Genomic DNA, 21239 nt, shown 5'->3' with positions numbered 1-21239 from the left:
GAAGATTTCGATGGAATTATATTGGAGAACTCTAGTTGTAGGAAGTTAAAGATGTGTGATATAGAAGGTAAATTAATAAAATGAAAAAGGAATTTCAGTGTAAGTCAATGAAATAAAGCATGGATTTTTCAGCTCTTACTCTACTCCATTTACCTTTATTAGTGATATTAATAATAGTACTATTTATAATAAAATACTAGAATTATTGGTAGACTAAAAGCTTCTAGAAACAGCGATCCTTTTTAAAAAGCTGTTCCTAACACTCATTTGGACACTAACTAAATATTAAATCAGTTAACAAAAAAGATACTTATAAATGAATTGCAAAAGGTAAGCATACTGCTCAGAAGAGACACAGTTTACTCACCAGATAGCTTGGTGGTAAACTTATTAATCATATCTTATATGGCAACTTAAAGATACAGACTGTTATAATAAAAGCACTAAAGAACAAAATCTTTAAAAGGTAAGAATAATTTCAACAAAATGACTCAGAATGTTTATAATTTTCATAATATAGGGTTTCTCATAAAGAAATATGACTAAAAACTTATTCAAAGTTAGTGTTATGCAAGACAGACATTTTAAAAAGAGCTTAAATGAATACAGAGGCTTAAGAAAGATTGAGCTGATGAGAGAGGTTTTTAAAAATTAATTCTTCCTCCCATCCATACTCTACCAAGAATTTAAGTTGGTTTAGTTAATGGACGAAGTTTTAAAGGATTAAAAAACAACAGAAAAATCCGAGACTTTTGCTTAAAAAGATGAGCAACTAAAAAAGATTTTAATGTAGAATTTATTAGGAGCAAAAATGTAGTTATGTTTATAAATTACTTTAAATTACATAGTCTACCGTGTAAACTGATTTCTATTTTACAGGGATTTGGTATTTCCTTTGAAGCACCAGGTCTCTTTAGGTCTACGTACTTCCTTCTAATTTTAATAACCTCTTACAAATGTGTATCTATTTTTCTCCATAAATAGCAGCTGCCATTTAATTAAATTTAACAGAAACACACAACCAAAAATGCCAGAATAAAGACCATGCAGTTACTACATACTTAATAAACCGGAATTTTCATTTTAGGTGTCGTTTTAAATGGAAATAGCCATATAACATCAAATGCATAAAATCTGTCCCCCAAAACTGATAATAAATTAGCACACATTATGGGATCTGCCTTTAAAACAATACTGTTTTCCCATTTTGCAAGTATACATTTTAAAAATTAATATACTTAATTTTCACAAAATAGTAAATTCCTTGAGCGTGATTAAGAATAATCACAGCAATCTATAATTCTTTCCTTTCTCATTTGTTGTTCTGGTCTATCTATACATTCAATAGAAAAGAAGAGAAAGTGCATTAAACAATAATAACAAAGTTATAAGACCACCACTAAGAATTTCAAAATGAAGCTAAATACATTTTGTAGAAAAAGCTGACTTCCACCAAACCTCACTCATTTTGGACAGGTTAAAAATATTTTCCACATCAAAACATCATCATTTTTCTCAATTCTGGTAGATGATTCCAGCTTAGTGAGTTACACTGCTAATGCCATGATATTCCTCTGTAATCTGTAGCAAAAATAAATTTAATATAACAAAGTAGAAAACAATCCCCTTGGTAGCAATCTTTTCTTACTGCACAATAATACACTGATGAATCTTTTCTGTTTCCCATGGATTTTTTTTAGCCTGTTAATGAGAATGCAAGCACCTTGAGGGTATAGACCATCATTGTGTCACAGGCACTATACGAGGAACGAGGAACCAGGGCAAAGACAAAAAGTAGAATGGAAGTCACCAGCATCTTAAGAAAAAAACATAACTAGTAGAATTGAAATAACTTTTTTCATGATTAATGTATCTATATTACTATGAGACAATTTTTCTCATGAATTGTATACTTGTTTCAAGTTCTAGTTGAATATATCATCTTTCTTTCTCTTCTGTTGTTAACACTAAGCAATCCTTCAATCCCCAAACATATTCACATATTCTTCAAGGAGCACCTACTTTGTGGGTGACTAATATTATAAGTCATTTAAAAAATTATTATAATAAATATTAATGCAAAGACGAGGCCAATGATTTTTTTTTTCTTTTAGGGTGGTCACTTTTTATTAGCTACAAAAGTTAATTTTTTTAAAAAAGGTAATAATATAAAAATAGAAACAGAATAAATATGTGCCAAAAGTTATCAATATACCACCACTCAAAATTCAGAAAATATGTTGTTTTCACGTACACATACATGAAATAAAATAATACCATAACAGAAGGGTGCTGTATCTGTGTTTAAAGAAGAGGTTGTTGGCAAACACCACAGCTCACTTCTGCTGAAATGTACACAACTGATATATGCAGCACAGAAAGCTGGCACCAATGGCTTACAACCTTAATTTGCCTGCAAGAAGGAGTGGAGATTTACCTTCAGAGCACGTTCTTGATTGTTTTCAGCAGTCAGATGTCTCATGTTGTTTGCTGAAGTCTGGTTCTGCTCTTTCAGATGATGAAGCTCCTGCTCTAGCCGTTTGCACTGCCACAGGGGAAGAATCCCATTAAGTAAAGGAGTTATAGCATTTTTTTCACCAGGCCAAATGAATTAATGTAAATAATACCACTGTATTCTCTAAAAGACAAGGTCTTTTTTGCAGCAAGAATGGTAAGTAAAAGTAATATTGAATACAAACAAAATAACATTGCTTATAGTACTCTGGTAATTCAATTACAATCAGTCTTGTATTACTCTAAATACTATGATATAAATCACAAAAATACCTAATTTTATAAAATTAAGGTCAAGCTATATTTAAAATTATTTTCTTCATTAAACAAATGGTTCCAATTACATATCTATTGGATGAATAAAAGCATGCTTCTGAAAATCCCATTGGATTATAAATAAACTATGATATTCTATGATCAATTTGTATTGATTTTTTAAAAAGAAAAAGTATCATAAAATACATATTAAGAGATATTTCAGATTTTTATAAGTATCTAACAAAACAATTTTTTAAGGCAAAAAGCAATAGCTGGGGAATACCACAAGACTTAGATAATGAAATGAGTGTTTTTAATTCCTCTGGTTTTGAATAAATCTTACTTTTAAGTAAAACAAGTGATAACAACTAGTGAAATGATATTTTGACCTACTTGGAATATAAGTAGAGAATATAAGAGAATATAGATAAAAATGAAATTATAAGTAAAAGTATAGATGGGCTAATGGAAGTACCTATGTTCAAAAAATTATAGAAATATCGTGACGTTTGAATATAAGATCTCCATATGAATATATAAAACATTTTACACAATAAATGTACAGGCTATAACTTGATACACTGCAAATCAAGACAATATGAAGATCCATGGGGGATTAAAGGAATAAAGTACTGAACTCATCTTTCAGGAAAAAGTTAAAAATAACTCCTTAATTTATTTTTAAATTAGGATATTTAAGTAACAACCAATAAGTACACACACTGATTCAACATCTGGACAGAGTTCTTTCTAGGTTATTTGGCAAATGGCTAGTTGTCATAGTGATTCAAAAATCATTAGTTGTTATAATAAAAACAAGATGCAGCTATAATCAAAACTGGCATTTCTTCCTACTCTTAACGTTGATTTCTTCTGCCTCTGACCTCTGTAATACTATGCAGTCTATATCAGTATTTCCCAACTGTGAGTAAAATACAAATCCTTTTAAAAGAAAAATACTTACCAGACTCCTGATATTGACCTAGATCACATAACGATATTCATAGACAAATATAAAATTGAGTATATACATTCCATGCATATATAATACAATTATAAAAACCAAAACACATTTATAAATTAAATAAAAGAACCACAAAATCAACATTAATTTAATTAAGCAGATAGCTTTGTTGGATAAATTCTGCAAATATGATATAGGACTGATTGATTCAGTGGCAGATCCTTTTATATTACCATGTCCATCCCACTATGTGCTATGTGATAACTTAATTCCCCTACCACATTTTTTAAAAAAATTACCCAAAACCTTCGTGACATGTATCATTTGGTCTTTATTTGGTGGGGACACATGATTTACATATTAAAGTCTGTCTCTGTCCTTTTCTAGCCCATAGCAATTAAAATACCTGGTCACAATGCAATCAAAATACAACTGTGTTTAGTGAAGACACAGGTTTATAAGCCATGAAAATGAATGACATAGCAATAAGTGTCACTAGCTAGTAGAGATATTCTCTACTAGAATTATCTTCTACATTTTCAATTCATTTTAATACAAAATTATTAAGATAATTATTAAAATGGAATAAGTAAATATGATCTATGAGGCTTCAAAGGCAGGGTAGATAATTTTGGCTATGGGAGAGAAAGAGTATTTCATGGATCAGACGATATCAGAGTTGGGCTTATTTGGGGTAGGTGATTTTGTAAGCTGAAACTGGAGAATGAAGAATATAGCGGAAAGGAATGAAGATGGAAAAACAACAGTATATCTGGAGAAAGTGAAGAAGCATGGTCAAGAACTGTTTGACAACCTATTCTTTTTATTCCAAGTAAATTAGAAATGACCCAAGAATAGAGATTTTTCCCATCTATATCATGCAAAAATAAAATAGTATTCAACCATTCTTGCTCAACAAAAAAATGCTGAATTTATTTTCATTTCTTTATGGGGTATAAGTGTAACATTGGCCGGAGACTCAAACTTCCAAACGATAGCTCTGAAGTGAGTAAAAATATATATAAATGCTCCTGTCAAATACACATTTGTGATTTACATTTAAGGTTTATTTAGATTTATTTAATCCTATATTATTTCTTCATTTGATGTTATACTTGGAAAGCCTAACACACTCTACACAATTGCATATCGATGTATAATTCCTTCTGGTTTTGTTTCTTTTTTCTATTACTAAATTCTTTAATTTTGAAATTTATTTTGAAGCAAAAGGATTTAACTGCTTATTCATTAGCAAGTACTACATTACATTAATTATTGTCACTTTAAAATATCATATAATATTTATAAAGCAGATAAAGATCCTACCCGTTAATGTACACCACAAATTTTCTCAACATTCTCATCAATGACCAAAGTGGCAAGTGTCCCAAAGGGTTATACTATCAGTTGTTTAACAATCCTCCTTACTTTGATGAATGAAAAGAGACAAGACAAATAATGTGACCTTAAATGAAGTAATACATTATATATTTTTTTATGGTTTTCAAGAGTTTCCTTCCAAACCAACACAATTAAAAACTACACTATGTACTTCCAACACTATGTTGAATAGGAGTGGTGAGAGTGGGCATCCTTGTCTAGTTCCTGTTCTTAAAGGAAAAGCTTTCAGCTTTTCCCCATTCAGGATGATATTGGCAGTGGGTTTGTCATATATGGCTTTAATTATGTTGAGATACTTTCCCTCTATACCTAACTTATAGAGGGTCTTTGTCATGAATGAGTGCTGAACTTTATCAAATGCTTTTTCAGCATCTATAGAGATGATCATATGGTCCTTGTGTTTGAGTTTATTAATATGGTGTATCACATTTATTGATTTGCGTATGTTGAACCAACCTTGCATCCCTGGGATGAATCCCACTTGATCGTGATGAATAATTTTACGTATGTGTTGCTGTATTCTGTTTGCTAGTATTTTAGTGAGGATTTTTGCATCTATATTCATCAAGGATATCGGCCTGTAATTTCTTTTTTGGTTATATCTTTACCTGGTTTTGGTATCAGGATGATGTTTGCTTCATAGAATGAGTTTGGGAGATTTGCGTCCGTTTCAATCTTTTGGAATAGTTTGTAAAGAATCGGTGTCAATTCCTCTTTGAATGTTTGGTAAAATTCTGCTGTGAATCCATCTGGTCCTGGGCTTTTCTTTGTTGGGAGCCTTCTGATAACAGCTTCAATCTCCTTTATTGTTATTGGTCTGTTCAAATTTTCTACGTCTTCACGGTTCAGTTTTGGGAGCTTGTGTGTGTCCAGAAATTTATCCATTTCCTCCAGATTTTCAAATTTGTTGGCGTATAGTTGTTTATAGTAGTCTCGAATGATTCCTTGTATTTCAGATGAATCAGTTGTAATATCGCCTTTTTCATTTCTAATTTTTGTTATTTGAGTCTTCTCTCTTCTTTTTTTTGTTAGCCATGCTAATGGTTTGTCAATTTTATTTATCTTTTCAAAAAACCAACTTTTTGATTCGTTGATCTTTTGAATTGTTTTTTGGTTTTCAATTTCATTCAGTACTGCTCTGATCTTAATGATTTCTTTCCGTCTGCTAACTTTAGGATTGGATTGTTCTTGTTTTTCTAGTTCTTTAAGGTGAAGTGTTAGGTTGTTCACTTGCCATCTTTCCATTCTTCTGAAGTGAGCATTTAATGCAATAAATTTTCCCCTCAATACTGCTTTTGCAGTATCCCACAGGTTTTGGTATGATGTATCATTGTTTTCATTAGTTTCAATAAACTTTTTGATTTCCTGCTTGATTTCTTCTTGGACCCATATGTCATTAAGTAGAATGCTGTTTAATTTCCATGTGTTTGTATAGTTTCCAGAGTTTTGTTTGTTATTAATTTCTAGTTTTAATCCATTGTGGTCTGAGAAGATACATGGGATAATTCCAATTTTTTTGAATTTATTGAGACTTGATTTGTGACCTAATATGTGATCTATCCTGGAGAATGATCCATGTGCTGCTGAGAAGAATGAATATTCTGAGGTTGTTGGGTGGAATGTTCTGTAGATATCTGCCAATTCCAATTGGTCTAGAGTCTTGTTTAGATCTTGTGTTTCTCTACTGATTCTTTGCCTAGATGATCTGTCTAATATTGACAGTGGGGTGTTTAGGTCCCCTGCTATTATGGTATTAGTGTCTATTTCCTTCTTTAGGTCTAATAGAGTTTGTTTTATAAATCTGGCTGCTCCAACATTGGGTTGGAAGTACTAGCCAGAGCAATCAGAGAAGAGAAGGAAATAAAGGGCATCCAGATTGGAAAAGATGAAGTCAAACTGTCCCTGTTTGCAGATGACATGATCCTATATATCGAACAGCCTAAAACCTCTACAAAAAAACTCTTGGAATTGATAAATGATTTCAGCACAGTAGCAGGATACAAAATCAACACACAAAAATCAGTAGCATTTCTTTTCTCCAATAGTGAACATGCAGAAGGAGAAATCAAGAAAGCCTGCCCATTTACAATAGCCACCAAAAAAATAAAATACTTAGGAATTGAGTTAACCAAGGAGGTGAAAAATCTCTATAATGAGAACTACAAAACACTGCTGAGAGAAATTAGAGAGGATACAAGAAGATGGAAAGATATCCCATGCTCTTGGATTGGAAGAATCAACATAGTGAAAATGTCCATACTACCCAAAGTGATATACAAATTCAATGCAATCCCCATCAAAATTCCAAAGACATTTTTCTCAGAAATGGAAAAAACTATTCAGACATTTATATGGAACAATAAAAGACCACGAATAGCCAAAGCAATGCTCAGCAAAAAAAATAAAGCTGGAGGCATAACACTACCTGACTTTAAGCTATACTACAAAGCTATAATAACCAAAACAGTATGGTACTGGCATAAAAACAGACACACTGACCAATGGAATAGAATAGAGAATCCAGAAATCAACCCACACACTTACTGCCATCTGATCTTTGACAAAGGCACCAAGCCTATTCACTGGGGAAGGGACTGCCTCTTCAGCAAGTGGTGCTGGGATAACTGGATATCGATATGCAGGAGAATGAAACTAGATCCATACCTCTCACCGTATACTAAAATCAACTCAAAATGGATTAAGGATTTAAATATACACCCTGAGACAATAAAACTTCTTAAAGAAAACATAGGAGAAACACTTCAGGAAATAGGACTGGGCACAGACTTCATGAATACGACCCCAAAAGCACGGGCAACCAAAGGAAAAATAAACAAATGGGATTATATCAAACTAAAAAGCTTCTGCACAGCAAAAGAAACAATTAAAAGAGTTAAAAGACAACCAACAGAGTGGGAGAAAATATTTGCAAAATATACATCTGACAAAGGATTAATATCCAGAATATATAAGGAACTCAAACAACTTTACAAGAAGAAAACAAGCAACCCAATTAAAAAATGGGCAAAAGAGCTAAGTAGGCATTTCTCTAAGGAAGATATCCAAATGGCCAACAGACATATGAAAAAATGCTCAACATCACTCAGCATCCGGGAAATGCAAATCAAAACCACATTGAGATACCATCTAACCCCAGTTAGGATGGCTAAAATCCAAAAGACTATGAACGATAAATGCTGGCGAGGCTGCGGAGAAAAAGGAACTCTCATACATTGTTGGTGGGACTGCAAAATGGTGCAGCCTCTATGGAAAATGGTATGGAGGTTCCTTAAACAATTGCACATAGATCTACCATACGACCCAGCCATCCCACTGTTGGGAATATACCCAGAGGAATGGAAATCATCAAGTCGAAGGTATACCTGTTCCCCAATGTTCATCGCAGCACTCTTTACAATAGCCAAGAGTTGGAACCAGCCCAAATGCCCATCATCAGATGAGTGGATACGGAAAATGTGGTACATCTACACAATGGAATACTACTCAGCTATAAAAACGAATGAAATACTGCCATTTGCAACAACATGGATGGACCTCGAGAGAATTATATTAAGTGAAACAAGTCAGGCACAGAAAGAGAAATACCACATGTTCTCACTTATTGGAGGGAGCTAAAAATTAATATATAAATTCACACACACATACACACATACACACACAAACCGGGGGGGGGGGAAGAAGATATAACAACCACAATTATTTGAAGTTGATACAACAAACAAACAGAAAGGACATGGTTGGGGGGGAGAGGGGGAGGGAGAAGGGAGGGAGGTTTTGGTGATGGGGAGCATTAATCAGCTACAATGTATATCGACAAAATAAAATTAAAAAAAAAAAAAAAGAAAAAAAAAAAGAAAATAATTCTTCTAATGAAAGAGTGGCAAAGTCAAAAGAAGATGCCAGTTTGTACAGGAAAAATAAGGAGCTGGCTTTAGACACCTTTAGATTGCAGTGATAACAAGACATCCAAGTGGGAAATGCTACTCAAGCAGCTGTGTGGGGAAGAAGGCGTCCTGTCCACATCCTTGGAGTGAAAATGGATACACATGGGTGCAGGTGACTCAATGCTTTAAGCAAAGGATTAAAAAGGAGATTCCCTTTAATGATCTGAGGCCGTTCGACAATCAAGTGATTATAGCTAATACCCCTGCTCTGATTCCGTGCTCACCAAGCAACCTGCTGATAAGGATCTGCTTTCCCACGAAGCCTGCCTACAGGGAAAGAGCACACTAGGCATATGCTGAACATTCTGGTCCTCCTGACAGTTACATTGCACATTTTAAATTAATAAATTGTCATTCTTGTTTTATAAAAAAAAAATAAATAAATAAATAAAATAAAAACTACACTATGTCTTCCCTGTTCATATTCTGCCAAATATTAATTTTCTTAAAAGTTCTAATGTAGGAATTAACATGTAAGAGTTCTTATATCTTTCATATTTAAAAATATTTTCAACACTCAAACTGAATTTAAGTAAAAACCATCTGTATACTGACTCAGTGTTCTTGAGAACTAGGATTCTTATCATAGGAGACAAAAGATACTGATGTAAAATTAAAAAAAAGTAAAAAAAACTATTCAGAATTTGAAGTATCAGTATGAAGACAATGAGTTTTATCAATAAAAAATATGTGTTTGTGAGGGTGTATTTCCTAGTCCTGCCCACTGAAAAAGGCTAGAAACAATAGAAAACCTAGTAGCAATGAGGACCCCTAGCACCTGGACTGTGGGCTCCAAGTACCATTTCCTACTAAAAATAAAGGACTCCATGGATATATGGCTGATTCCAGATCTGGGGCAAAAAATATACAAGATGACCAAAAAACATCTGGCCATAGAAGATAGCAAGGAACTATTGAAGGTACTCAGAAAGGACTCTGGAGCCAACTCAAAACAGCCCCCCCAATGGCTAAAGATAAGACAATTTACGTATCAATAATAATAGTAACTGCAATGCATGGAAACACATAAAATATGTTTAAATTGTTGTTTATAATGACAATAAAAATTTTTAAATAATAATTGTCAATGTTGGAGAATATAAACAAAGCATCTATCAATCCTTTCTTATATAAACTTCACCAAAGAGTAATCAAACAATAGATAAGAAAAAGACTATTTTATACAAATATTCTAGCTAAAAAGAATATGAGAATGGTATAAATAGAATAACACAATTTTGAAGTCATTTGTAATTAACAGATCTAGGCATTGATATCTGCTAACAACATTGAAAGAAGTGTAACCACATAAGATGAAAGAACACAAAACACCTATAAAGCAGTCTTGCTGATAAAAATGAATCAAATCTGATCAAGTCTCTAGTTCAAACTGCCATGTTTATAGGAGAAGAGAGAACAGTGGAGCATGTTAAATGACGCTACAGAGATGCAATAAAAAAACTGGAAAATTCTACAATAAAACTGATTGTGTTTCAAAAATTACAAGGAGGAAAAAAAGAGAGCAATCTATAAATTACAAGAATGTCAAGAGTCAACTTGATCATTTGCAATGTGTGATTCTTATTTAAATACACATTCAAAACAAAGAGGTAAAATTACATTTATCAGGTCACAGGAATTTGAAAATTAAATTGGCTATTTCACAATATTATAGATTTATTGTTAATATTTCTGGTATGATAATGATACTGTACTTATGTTTTAAACAGGAGTGCGTATATTTCAGAGATACACAATAAAAGTTACAGGTAAAAAGGATATTATGTCTGGGATTCCTTCAAAATAACAGGAGTAAATCAGTAAGGGATAGAGATTATATAAAAGATGTATAATTACTGCAGGGGGGTGAAAGTGTCCCAGGAATTCATAATACTAGCCCTCTAAGCTCATTGACAAGAAGAAAAGGATTAAATTTGCCACTACAAATAAATAAAAAGTAATTCTACAATGTAAGTAAACTAAACATAAAAATCCATGACAAATTTTTATAAAATGAATTTAGCTGGTATTTACTACAAGATCTGTAATTCCTTTTATTAATCATTGTGAATTTCTGAAGAATTACATCAACCATAGTATGTTTCTTTTTATTTTATGTTTTCTTTATTTTCTGAAAGATCAACGTACGTTAAGTCCCTGACAAAAAATTCCATATTGTCTAAGTTTTTAACAGCTGCTATTTATCCTCCTGTACAACCTCTGCTTTTAGTTACAAATCATTTTGATGGCATTACCATCAAACATCTTCCCACTTGGATGCTATACAACTCTTTCCTTTGCAGACAAAAATAATATCACACTCTTCCAGTCAAAACAAAAACCAAACAAAAACCAAACTTTGCTGTCAGTGTGAATTATGTACTTTGAACTACAGATGTTTGAAAGCACATAGGATTAAACAATTTTTATTCCTTTTCATTTAGAAGAATTTTTAAAAATCACTTCATTTTAGATTTTAAAATAACAATTACAATGCTTTTTGCACATTAAAATAACTTGGAATAAGGGTTTTTAAATTTGAAAAGGTAACTTGTTTCTTCAAACCCTGGCAAAATATCCAGAACTTGGTTTAGGTGAATACTTATATAATAGAGGTTTACAAATACCAAAGATTAAAAAAAGCAAAAACAATAATTATGTTAGTGACTCTATGAAACCACATGTTGCAGCTGGTATGTATGTATGTGTGTGTATATATATATATGCACATTATATACAACATAACTAAATTACGCAATAAATATTCATTGAGCTTCTACTAGGCAATGTACTAGTACCTAAAAGGTAATATGCCAGACGATGACATATTTGTTTCTACATATTTATACATGCATATATATGTACATATACATATATTTTAACTACGTATAAACATCACTAAAACATATGGAAGTAAATAACTAGCTATTTAATAACAAATACAGTAATATATATTCATATCTTAAACCATTAAAATAAATTATTCAGGAAAGATTTAAAGAAATTTTAAATTGCAAAGTAAAAGTATTAATAAACATGAATGTGTACAGGTATTATTTAGTGTGCTATGCTATTAAAATATCATTCTTTACAATACTAGATGAGATTATTATGTTAGCTATATTCATAAAATGCTATTCATTTGAAAAATTGTGATTGGCATCTATTTCAGAATAAAGCCTTACATATTTAATTTATGACAATCAACTCCTAGTGAGAAATTAGTATGTGTCAGGCACTGTTCCAAGCATGTTAGTTGTATAAATCAGTTCATTCTCTATGAGTTAGATATTATTATACCATTTTGTAGAGAAGGAAGTGGAAGCAAAGAGTAATAAATAACTTCTACCAAGTCTGCAACTAATAAAAAGTAGGATCCAAATTCAGGCAGTACAATTTAGTTTATCAACAAAATTTACAGTGTACACAGATATGTATAATAGCAAAAGGAACGGAAATAGCTAGAACTATAGAAAACTACAGAAAAAGTTAATGATGATATTTTAAAAACTTTGAACAATTAGATACAGATAATTTTTAAAGTAGTACATAGATCTGATACAAGGAAATACTCAACACAGATCAAAATGAAAGGGACTAGCTAGTATATAGAATTATTACCTTCTAATTCAGTTCACTCATAACCAATAATGTCTGTGCTAAATTAAGTTAATGAAAACCACCTCAGCAAATATTTCTCACCTTTCATTTTCACATTCTAAGGCTAGCATAGTATCTAAAATAATAATGCCCTTTTTAGAAATATAAAACAAAAAATAGCTATTCTTTTATTACTATTAGAAGTGTTTTAAACAAAGGTCTTATAGAAGCTACACATGTATATACTAATATATATGTATGTATGTATTCTATGTACATATGCATGTATGTATTTTATACACTCTTTGTATAAAATTAACATCATCCTCTCTTCCCATGACAATGCCAAAAATATCTATTTCTCCTTTGTATAAACTGAGTACAGCCCAGGTGTCTGTTCACTGCTAAACAGCCAGGAAAATACCGAAAACATAGGCAGTATTAAAAATGTATTTATTACTTTACTGTATTCCTTATTTATAAATGACATTTATCCAAACATCCCTGCTAAACTTGAAAACCATCCTGAGCTCCCTCCAATCTTTAGCCTATAATCAGACCAAGTCCTATTCCTTCAACATACTTTCTTCTCTATCCCCATTGTCTGAAGTCTCTAAATTTCTAAATTTGAGTAAGTCTCTAAATTTCTCATCAACTGGCTAGTGTTATGCCCTCAGTATCAAGCCCTTCCAAATCCTCCTCCAGTCTAGTAGTTTCCAATGCTGGCTGCCAATCAAAATTATAAGAGGAGTTTTAAAAAAAAGTGTGTGTCTGTGTGTGTGCATGAACATGTGTGTGTTTTAAATGGGGGTTTTTAGGTTGCAGCACAGAGCAAATAAAAATTCCAGAGAGCTATTTCTAAAGCTACAGCTCTGGTTGTATTTTAGATGTATAAATCAGTTTAAATGTATAAATCAGATGTGTAATTACCAACAACCCTATTTTGATATCCTCTACTGGCTTCTACATTGCTTACAGAATTAAAACCAAGTTTTGAAGAACAACAGTATTTCATGAACCAGACCCATTTCATATTTTCTCATTACTGCTAAATACACACTTTGCTTTAGGTCAGACATGTTAAATTATCCAGAGTTCCCAAAATATGAATATTTCTTACTACTGTCATTCCTTTGCACAAGTGTTTTCATATGAGGGTACTTCAAAATTTTGTGAAAAGATAGAATTGTTTGTTGAACTTCTTAATCTGTAAGTCTGTTAGGTTACAAACCATTAGGTTCTATTAGGTTCATTTCTAGGTTTTAGTTTATTTACTGATATTTTCCATCAGTTCACTATGATCATGTTTCCTTTAAGTCCTTGAAGAAACTTAGAATGGCTACCTTAAAGAACTGTTCTGAAAATTTTGACATGAAGTATGTCGAGATGTTTCTATTAACTATATTTTCTCTAGATTATTGGTCACATTCTCCTGCTTCACATTTCTAGTATTTTTAATTATATGCTAGATATTGTGGATGGTATATTGTAAGGTACCTAGACTATGTCATCTTCCTTTAAAGAGTGTGGTATTTTTCTCCAGTAAAGAGTTATGTTATCGCTAGATTCCTTTGGATATGTCAGTCTGTGTTTTTCCAACTTTATAGTTGTTAGAGGGATGGCAAGATTGGTACTAGCTACTCTGCCATGTCAAGAAGCCTGTATTGTTTTTCAAGGGACCAAACACATTTTTTCCTGTCAATGAAAAGATTCCTGTAGGTCAGAAACTGATTGGTGATAAGTTTTCATTTGCTTCAAATTAATTTAATGCTCAATGAAAAAATTTTCCCTTCCAATTTCCTATAACTTTCAATATAGCCTTTCCTACTATCTGTAAAGTTGGTGATTTTCTTGAACACTATTTAACAGGAAATAAAATTATGTGTACCAATTCCTAAACATTTCCACAGCAGTGGAATTTTTTCCCCAGGATTTGCTACAATATGTAACCTGATACCAATTACTGAATTTTGAGTAAATTAAATTAGTAATGGTCTTTATTTAACCAGCATTAATAACCAGATATTGCTAACCTGCCAAATGTGGTTCCTGAGTCCAATAAAGTAGTTATGAAATCACTTTTTCTGTATTTTAACTAAACACATTTAAAAATGATTCCTAACACATGAACTGGAAACAACATAAGGAACTTAAAGAGATAAAAATTCAATATATCCCGGATGTCTGCTCCATTTTAGCCCCTTAAATGCAACTTACACTACCCTGAACACAAAAGCCAGCCAAAACTAATTCACCACTTGTCTATTCGAACCATTCCTATCTCATGTTTCCTCCCTAGCATCTTAATTCTCTGATGTGTAGTTTAACTGGCTCCTGTATTGTGGTGGCAAAAGAATGAAAAGCTAAAAACATGGTAACTCTGAGGAAGTAACCTAAACAGGTTGCCAAAAAAATTAAGAGACAAAAAAATAAAAGCGAGGGTCCCCTAATTTTACAAGTATCTTCAATTTTGGGAATAGCCCTTCCACTCTGCCCACAGCTTCTCAAGATCTCAATCTGCTGGAACAGCCATTGGGTCTAACAAGAAGAAAATGGCAATCCAAACACCAAGGGTATTATATCTCACATTTAATCTATGACTTGTTAATTACATTATTAATTATATGGATTCATAACTACACTTAATACATTAAAATTAAATTGAAAATATGTTTGTATAACATTGAAGAACACTGGGTTGGTATTTTCCTAGTTTCTAGATGTTTAGAATGGTTACCCAAAATCTCTTTGGAGACTAAATAAATTTCAGATTACAATTATTATGGTTGAATTAAAAGTTACAACTCATTAGCAATACTTTCTCTTCAAATTCAATAATAAAAGTAAAAATCCTAGAACTGTTGTGAATTTTTTGATATAAATTATCAGAAGAGTTTTGCATTTCTGTAGTTTTAATATGAATAATCAGAAGGTAATTAAAATGTAGAATAATATTTTATAACAAATGATTAAAATAAAGAATAATTATAAAATCACCACATAAAAGACGTCTGGTCTAGTTTATTCATTTTCTATAATCTCTTCAGTGCTACAAAAGCATTTATTTCTAAGATGATGACCTTACTTCCATAGCTAATGCAACTACAGTACTAGGATGTGGTAGTTTGATTTTTTTGCACAGTTATAACCTTGTAATGCTGAACTCTGCAGTTAGCCCATGGTCAGGAAAACAAAATTCAGCAAATAATACCATTGTAATGAGCTGGTTCTTAAGTAAACTTCAATGGATTTCCTTAAAATCCATAAACAAACAACAGTATAACCTAAATGTTAAGTTGGCAGTTATTGCACAAAAGGACAGAGATGCTTATTATACTATTTTAAAACACAAAGCAGAGTTCAGGAAATAGTATTAGTACTCATTGGATGATAGCCACAGTTTAATAGTTTATTAAGCTCTTTTTCAGTTATTGTGTTCCTGGAATCACAGATGCTTCCTCTTGGTTTGCAAACTTTGTTTGCCATTATAAATGTTGTAATCTCAATAGAGCTGTCAATTACTTAAGTGTTCATTCTTAATTTTCTTGTTGTATAATGTGTGTTGCCCAAACAGTGTTAAGTCCTAACAGAAGCCACTAACTTCTAAGATTACGACAGGAGAAAACTAAAATTTGTATGACAAATTGAAGTATCTACAAGTTGAATATTATACGTCATTCTCTTTGAGATAAGGGTCAAATTATTTATTTTTACTTATTTTTTTATGTTCTACAAAATCTGGCCATATTTTTACTTTTTTTATTTTTTATTATTGGTTATGAATATTCATGAGATAGAAAGCTGATTGTCACCCCTTGAGCCCAATATGTGAAGGCCAGACTCATGCTGGTAGCATACCCATTACCACAAATAACATTTGTACCCAGTGTCCCTCACCCAATTAACCCCAACCTCCCTCCCCCTCCCCCACACACTCCACTTTATAGCCCGAAGAATGTTCTCTCCCTCTGAAAGTCCAACACACCACAGTCATCTTTCTTTCCTTCCTTCTTTCTCTCTTAGCTTCCACATATGAGTGAGTACATGTGGTATTTATTCCTCTGTGCTTTGCTTAATTCACTCAACATAAGTTTCTCCAGGCTCATTCATGTTGTTGCAAATGGGAGAATTTCATTCTTTTTTATGGCTGCGTAGTATTTCATGGTGTGTGGGGGGGGGGTAGACAGAAAGATAGGTAGATAAATAGATTGACAGATCGATCTTCCATACTATCCAGCAATCCCACTTTTGGGTATATACTCAGAAGAATGGAAATCATCACATCGAAGGGATACTTGCACTCCATGTTCACTGCAGCTCTGTTTACAATAGCCAAGACATGGAACCAACCTAAATGTCCATTGATGGATGACTGGATAAGGAAAATGTGGTAAATTATTTTTTAATATGTAAGCGTGATAAATAGTGTTCTCCATAGGAAACTGGTAAATATTTGTGGATTGATCAACAAACTACTGTAATAAAAGATCTGGAAATGTGGGACAGTTCTTAGGAGACTTTCTAGTTTTTCTATTAAGTCAGTCATTTACACATATAAGTTTTAAAATATTTTTGAAATCGTTTTACTAATGTGCATATGCGAGGCCAGGAACATCATCCAAACTGTTTAGTGGTAATTAAGAGCAATCTTATTGAATAAGAGCTGATCATTCAACCCCCTAATCAACTAACTTCCTCAAACTATAGTTTTCTTATGGCTTCGGTCTTTCCCTTACCTACCTTTCTTGTACTTTTGTCATCAGTAGCCTTTGGAAGTACTTTTTCATTGCCAAGATTATTCCATATGTCCTTAAGCATAACACCTTTATTGCCTCAGCTGAATTAAAAAAATCACCTCACTTCCAGCAACATTTCTCTCTGAACCCTCTCTAGTACAGCATGCTCCTTCTTTTACATACTGTTACTTCAGAGGCAGGAAAAAAGGACTTGCATTTTCCTGGTTCCCAACCGCCATTTCCAGTACATTAATCTTTCATTAAACAACCCTTTCCCTTTTGAAGTTTCTGCTATCCATTTAGAGCAGTGTTCCTCAAAGTGTGATTCAGGGACTATTACTACTCTGAAACTGTTTGTTACTGCCATGAAGCTAATATTAAAATTCAGGGTAGGGGGCTGGCTGGACACCTCCATTGGTTAGAGTGCAGAGTTTGAGAAGCACTGATTTGAATAACTTGCTTCTGATCTGTGCCACTGTGATTTACTGACAACCAAGGTTATTTTCCCTCACACTTAAAGAAAATTTCCTGCCAATATTCTATACAGAAGCAGTAGTCACTCTAGGCTCAATTTCTTGATCCATTTATTCTAACAAAATTTACCTTCAAACAGTGTTCACAACTAGCATCTTGCTCTTTGCTCTCTTTGTTAACTCTGAAACTCTTACTTTTGGGTCACAACCTTCTATTCTTCTGCTTTCTTACTAAAACTGCTCTTTTAATAAGAAAGAGCACAACCTTCATTAGTTTCTTTTATAATTCTCTTTTGTCTGTGGTAGACCATCTGGTTCACTGTCATAGGCATCTTCAATTTCTTTACACTAGAAACCTTGCCAATCTTCAACCCAGGATAAACCCACTATAATATAAAGTAAGTATCTATTTTCTCTACTCTTGCTTTCTGCTAAAGACTGCTTGAATTTATTATTTCTACCCTCACATGGAAAAACTCTAAATCCAACCTTCTATCTTTAATCTCAACAAAGAACATCAAATGAGAAACAAAGGACATTAAGCATGAATGTCTCTGACTTCCATCTCTATTCACTTCTAAATAGGCCTATATACTTGTTGAACATTACTCCTGTACTCATTGTCTGAGTCCATTTCTCTCTGCCTTCTTAAAGTCTTTGCTAAATCAAGGATTTTCCTTAGTCCCACTCATACATCCTTTTTCATTTTCTCCTCCTGCTCAAAATATTAGTCCTTTAATCACCAAGATTATTTGAATAACTTACATTTCAAGGTAAAGCATTTACATTTGAACACTGAATATTTGTGTCCCATGTGAATATTCACCATAAAATGACCACAGCAGAGGAAGATTTTAATAATCAAGTGAATAGAATGACTCATTCTGTGAATACCAGTCAACCTTTTTCCCCAGACATTCCTGTCATTTCTCAATGAGCTCATGAACACAGTAGACATGATGGCAGGCATGGAGGTTATGCAGGGGCTCAACAACATGGACTTCCACTCACCGAGGTTGACCTAGCTATAGCCACTGCTGAGTACCCAATCTGCCAGCAGCAGAGCCCAATACTGAACCCCCAACACGGCACCATTCCCTGGTACCAGGAGATTAATGGCAGGTTGATTGCATTGGGCCATTTTCATTATGGAAGGGGTTGTGCTGTTATTACTGAAATAGACACTTCCTCTAGATGTGCATTTGCCTTCCCTGTACACAATGCTTCTGAAAAAACAAATGTTGATGAACTTACTTAATGCCTTATTTACCACCATGGTATCCCACACAGCATTGCTTCTGATCAAGGAACTCACTTCACAGCAAATGATGTATGGCAACGAGTCCATGCTTAAGGAATTCACTGGTCTTACCATGTCCCCCATCATCCTGTAGCAGCTGACGTAAAAGAACAGTAAAATGGTCTTTTGAAGACTCAATTACAGGGCCAGTTCGGTGGCAATACCTTGCTGGGCTGGGATAAAGTTCTTCAAGATAATGTATATGCTCTAAATCAAAGTCCAATATATGGTGCTTTCTCACCCATAGCCAGGACTCATAGAATGAACCAAGAGGTGGAAATAGGAGTGGGTCCATTCATTATTACCCCTAGTTATCCACTAGCAAAATTTTTCCTTCCCACCTCTGCAAATTAAGATTCTGTTAACCCAGGGGTCTTAGTTTCAAAGGGAGAAAAGCTTTTACCAGGGCACATAACAAAGGTGCCATTTATGTAGAAGTTGAAACTGTCAACTGGCTACTTAGGGCTCCTCATGCCTCTGAATCAACAGGTGAGAAAGGAGATTACTGTACAGCTGGGGTGATTGATCCTGACTACCAAGGGGGAAATGGGCTGCCACTATACAATGAGGGTAATATGTGGGGTATACAGGAGATCCCCTAGGGAGTCCTTATAAACATATTATATATTATGTCTATTTATATGTAGTGAATAGATCCTTTAAAAATGAGTGTGAAATAAAGATATATTCAGATAAAAGAGAACTGAATTCAACAACAGCAGACATATATTAGAGAAGAGAGAGAGAAAAGAAGAGAAAGAGGAGGAGGAGAAAGAGAAAGAAGAAGAAGAACAAGAAGAGGAGAAGGAGAAGAGGAGGGGGGGAGGAGATGATATAGAAGAGGAGGAGGAGGAAAGAAAGGACGGAAGAAAGAAAGGGGGGGAGGGAGAAGGAAAGAAAGGAAGAAACAAAATGCTAAAAGATGGTTAAGAAAAATAACAAAAAAAATCCATTCCTGCATGAAGAAATAAAGTAAACTTAAAATGATAAAATGTGTGGATAAACACAGAAGAGTATATTTTTGCTTCTCATAATTTCTTTAAAAGACAATTTATTATTTGAAGCAAAATAGATATAAAATATATATCAACATATCAAAAGGATGAGGGCAAATGGAACTTTACTGTTCAAAGATTCTTACAATTTAAACCACGTTGTATATTATTAATGCTAAAAAGAATGTGATAAATTAAATAAATGGAGAAATATACCATGTATTGAAAAACTAAAAATTGTTGAGATGTTAATCTCCCTCCTGATTTTAATATTTAAAGGAAAATGTAAAGAACCTAGAATAACCAAAACAAACTTAAAAAAGAACAAAGTTGGAGGACTTTCAATGCCTAACTTAGAAATTTACAGCAATTCATGCAGTATGACATTGGCATAAATACCGACAAACAGATTATTAGAACAGAATAGCATGGCCATAAACAGACACACACACTTATATGGTCGATTAAGTTTCAAAAAAATGGCACAAAAGCCATTTAACAGGGGAAAAAACTAATCTATCTTTTCAACAAATAGTGCTGGAACAACTGGATATTCATCTGTTAAAACAAAACAAAACAAAAAAAACCTCAATCTTTATCTTACAGCATATGCAATAATTAATTTGAAACAAAACACAGACTAAAAGTAAAAACTAAAACACTAAAACTTGTAGAAGAAAACACAGGACAATATCTTGTAGGGGGGAAAGGTTTCTTAGACAAGACACATTTAAAAACTTGATAAATTAGACTTATTCAAAATTTAAAACTTCTGCCCATCAAAACATAATATTAAGAAAATGAATAAGCAAGCACAAATCAGGAGAAAATATTTTTAATATTTTAATACATATATCTGACAACAGACCATTCAGAATATATAAGGAACTACAAATCAATAATAAAAAGTCAACTTACCCAATTTAAAAATTGGCAAAAGATTTGAACAGATGTTTCAAAAAGGCAAATATATGAATGGCCAATAAGCACAAGAAAAAGTGCTCAACATCATTAGTCATTGGGAGATGCAAAT

The 21239-nt window shown here is 32.9% G+C and overlaps 1 protein-coding gene across 1 annotated transcript in view; it reads right to left on the bottom strand.

Moving 5' to 3' along the window:
- The window catches only part of MIPOL1 (mirror-image polydactyly 1), a 296888-nt gene that overhangs the window by 163475 nt on the left and 112174 nt on the right, over window positions 1-21239 (bottom strand). Inside the window, exon 8 of the mRNA XM_063091188.1 lies at window positions 2438-2545. Within this exon, the coding sequence (XP_062947258.1) occupies window positions 2438-2545 (108 nt within the window). The remainder of the gene's footprint in view (window positions 1-2437; window positions 2546-21239) is intronic.

The sequence above is a fragment of the Cynocephalus volans genome, chromosome 3, assembly GCF_027409185.1.
Source record: "Cynocephalus volans isolate mCynVol1 chromosome 3, mCynVol1.pri, whole genome shotgun sequence".
In the NCBI taxonomy this organism is placed as follows: Eukaryota; Metazoa; Chordata; class Mammalia; order Dermoptera; family Cynocephalidae; genus Cynocephalus; species Cynocephalus volans.
The sequence above is the reverse complement of the archived record's forward strand: the minus strand, read 5'-3'. Positions and strand labels throughout refer to the sequence as shown.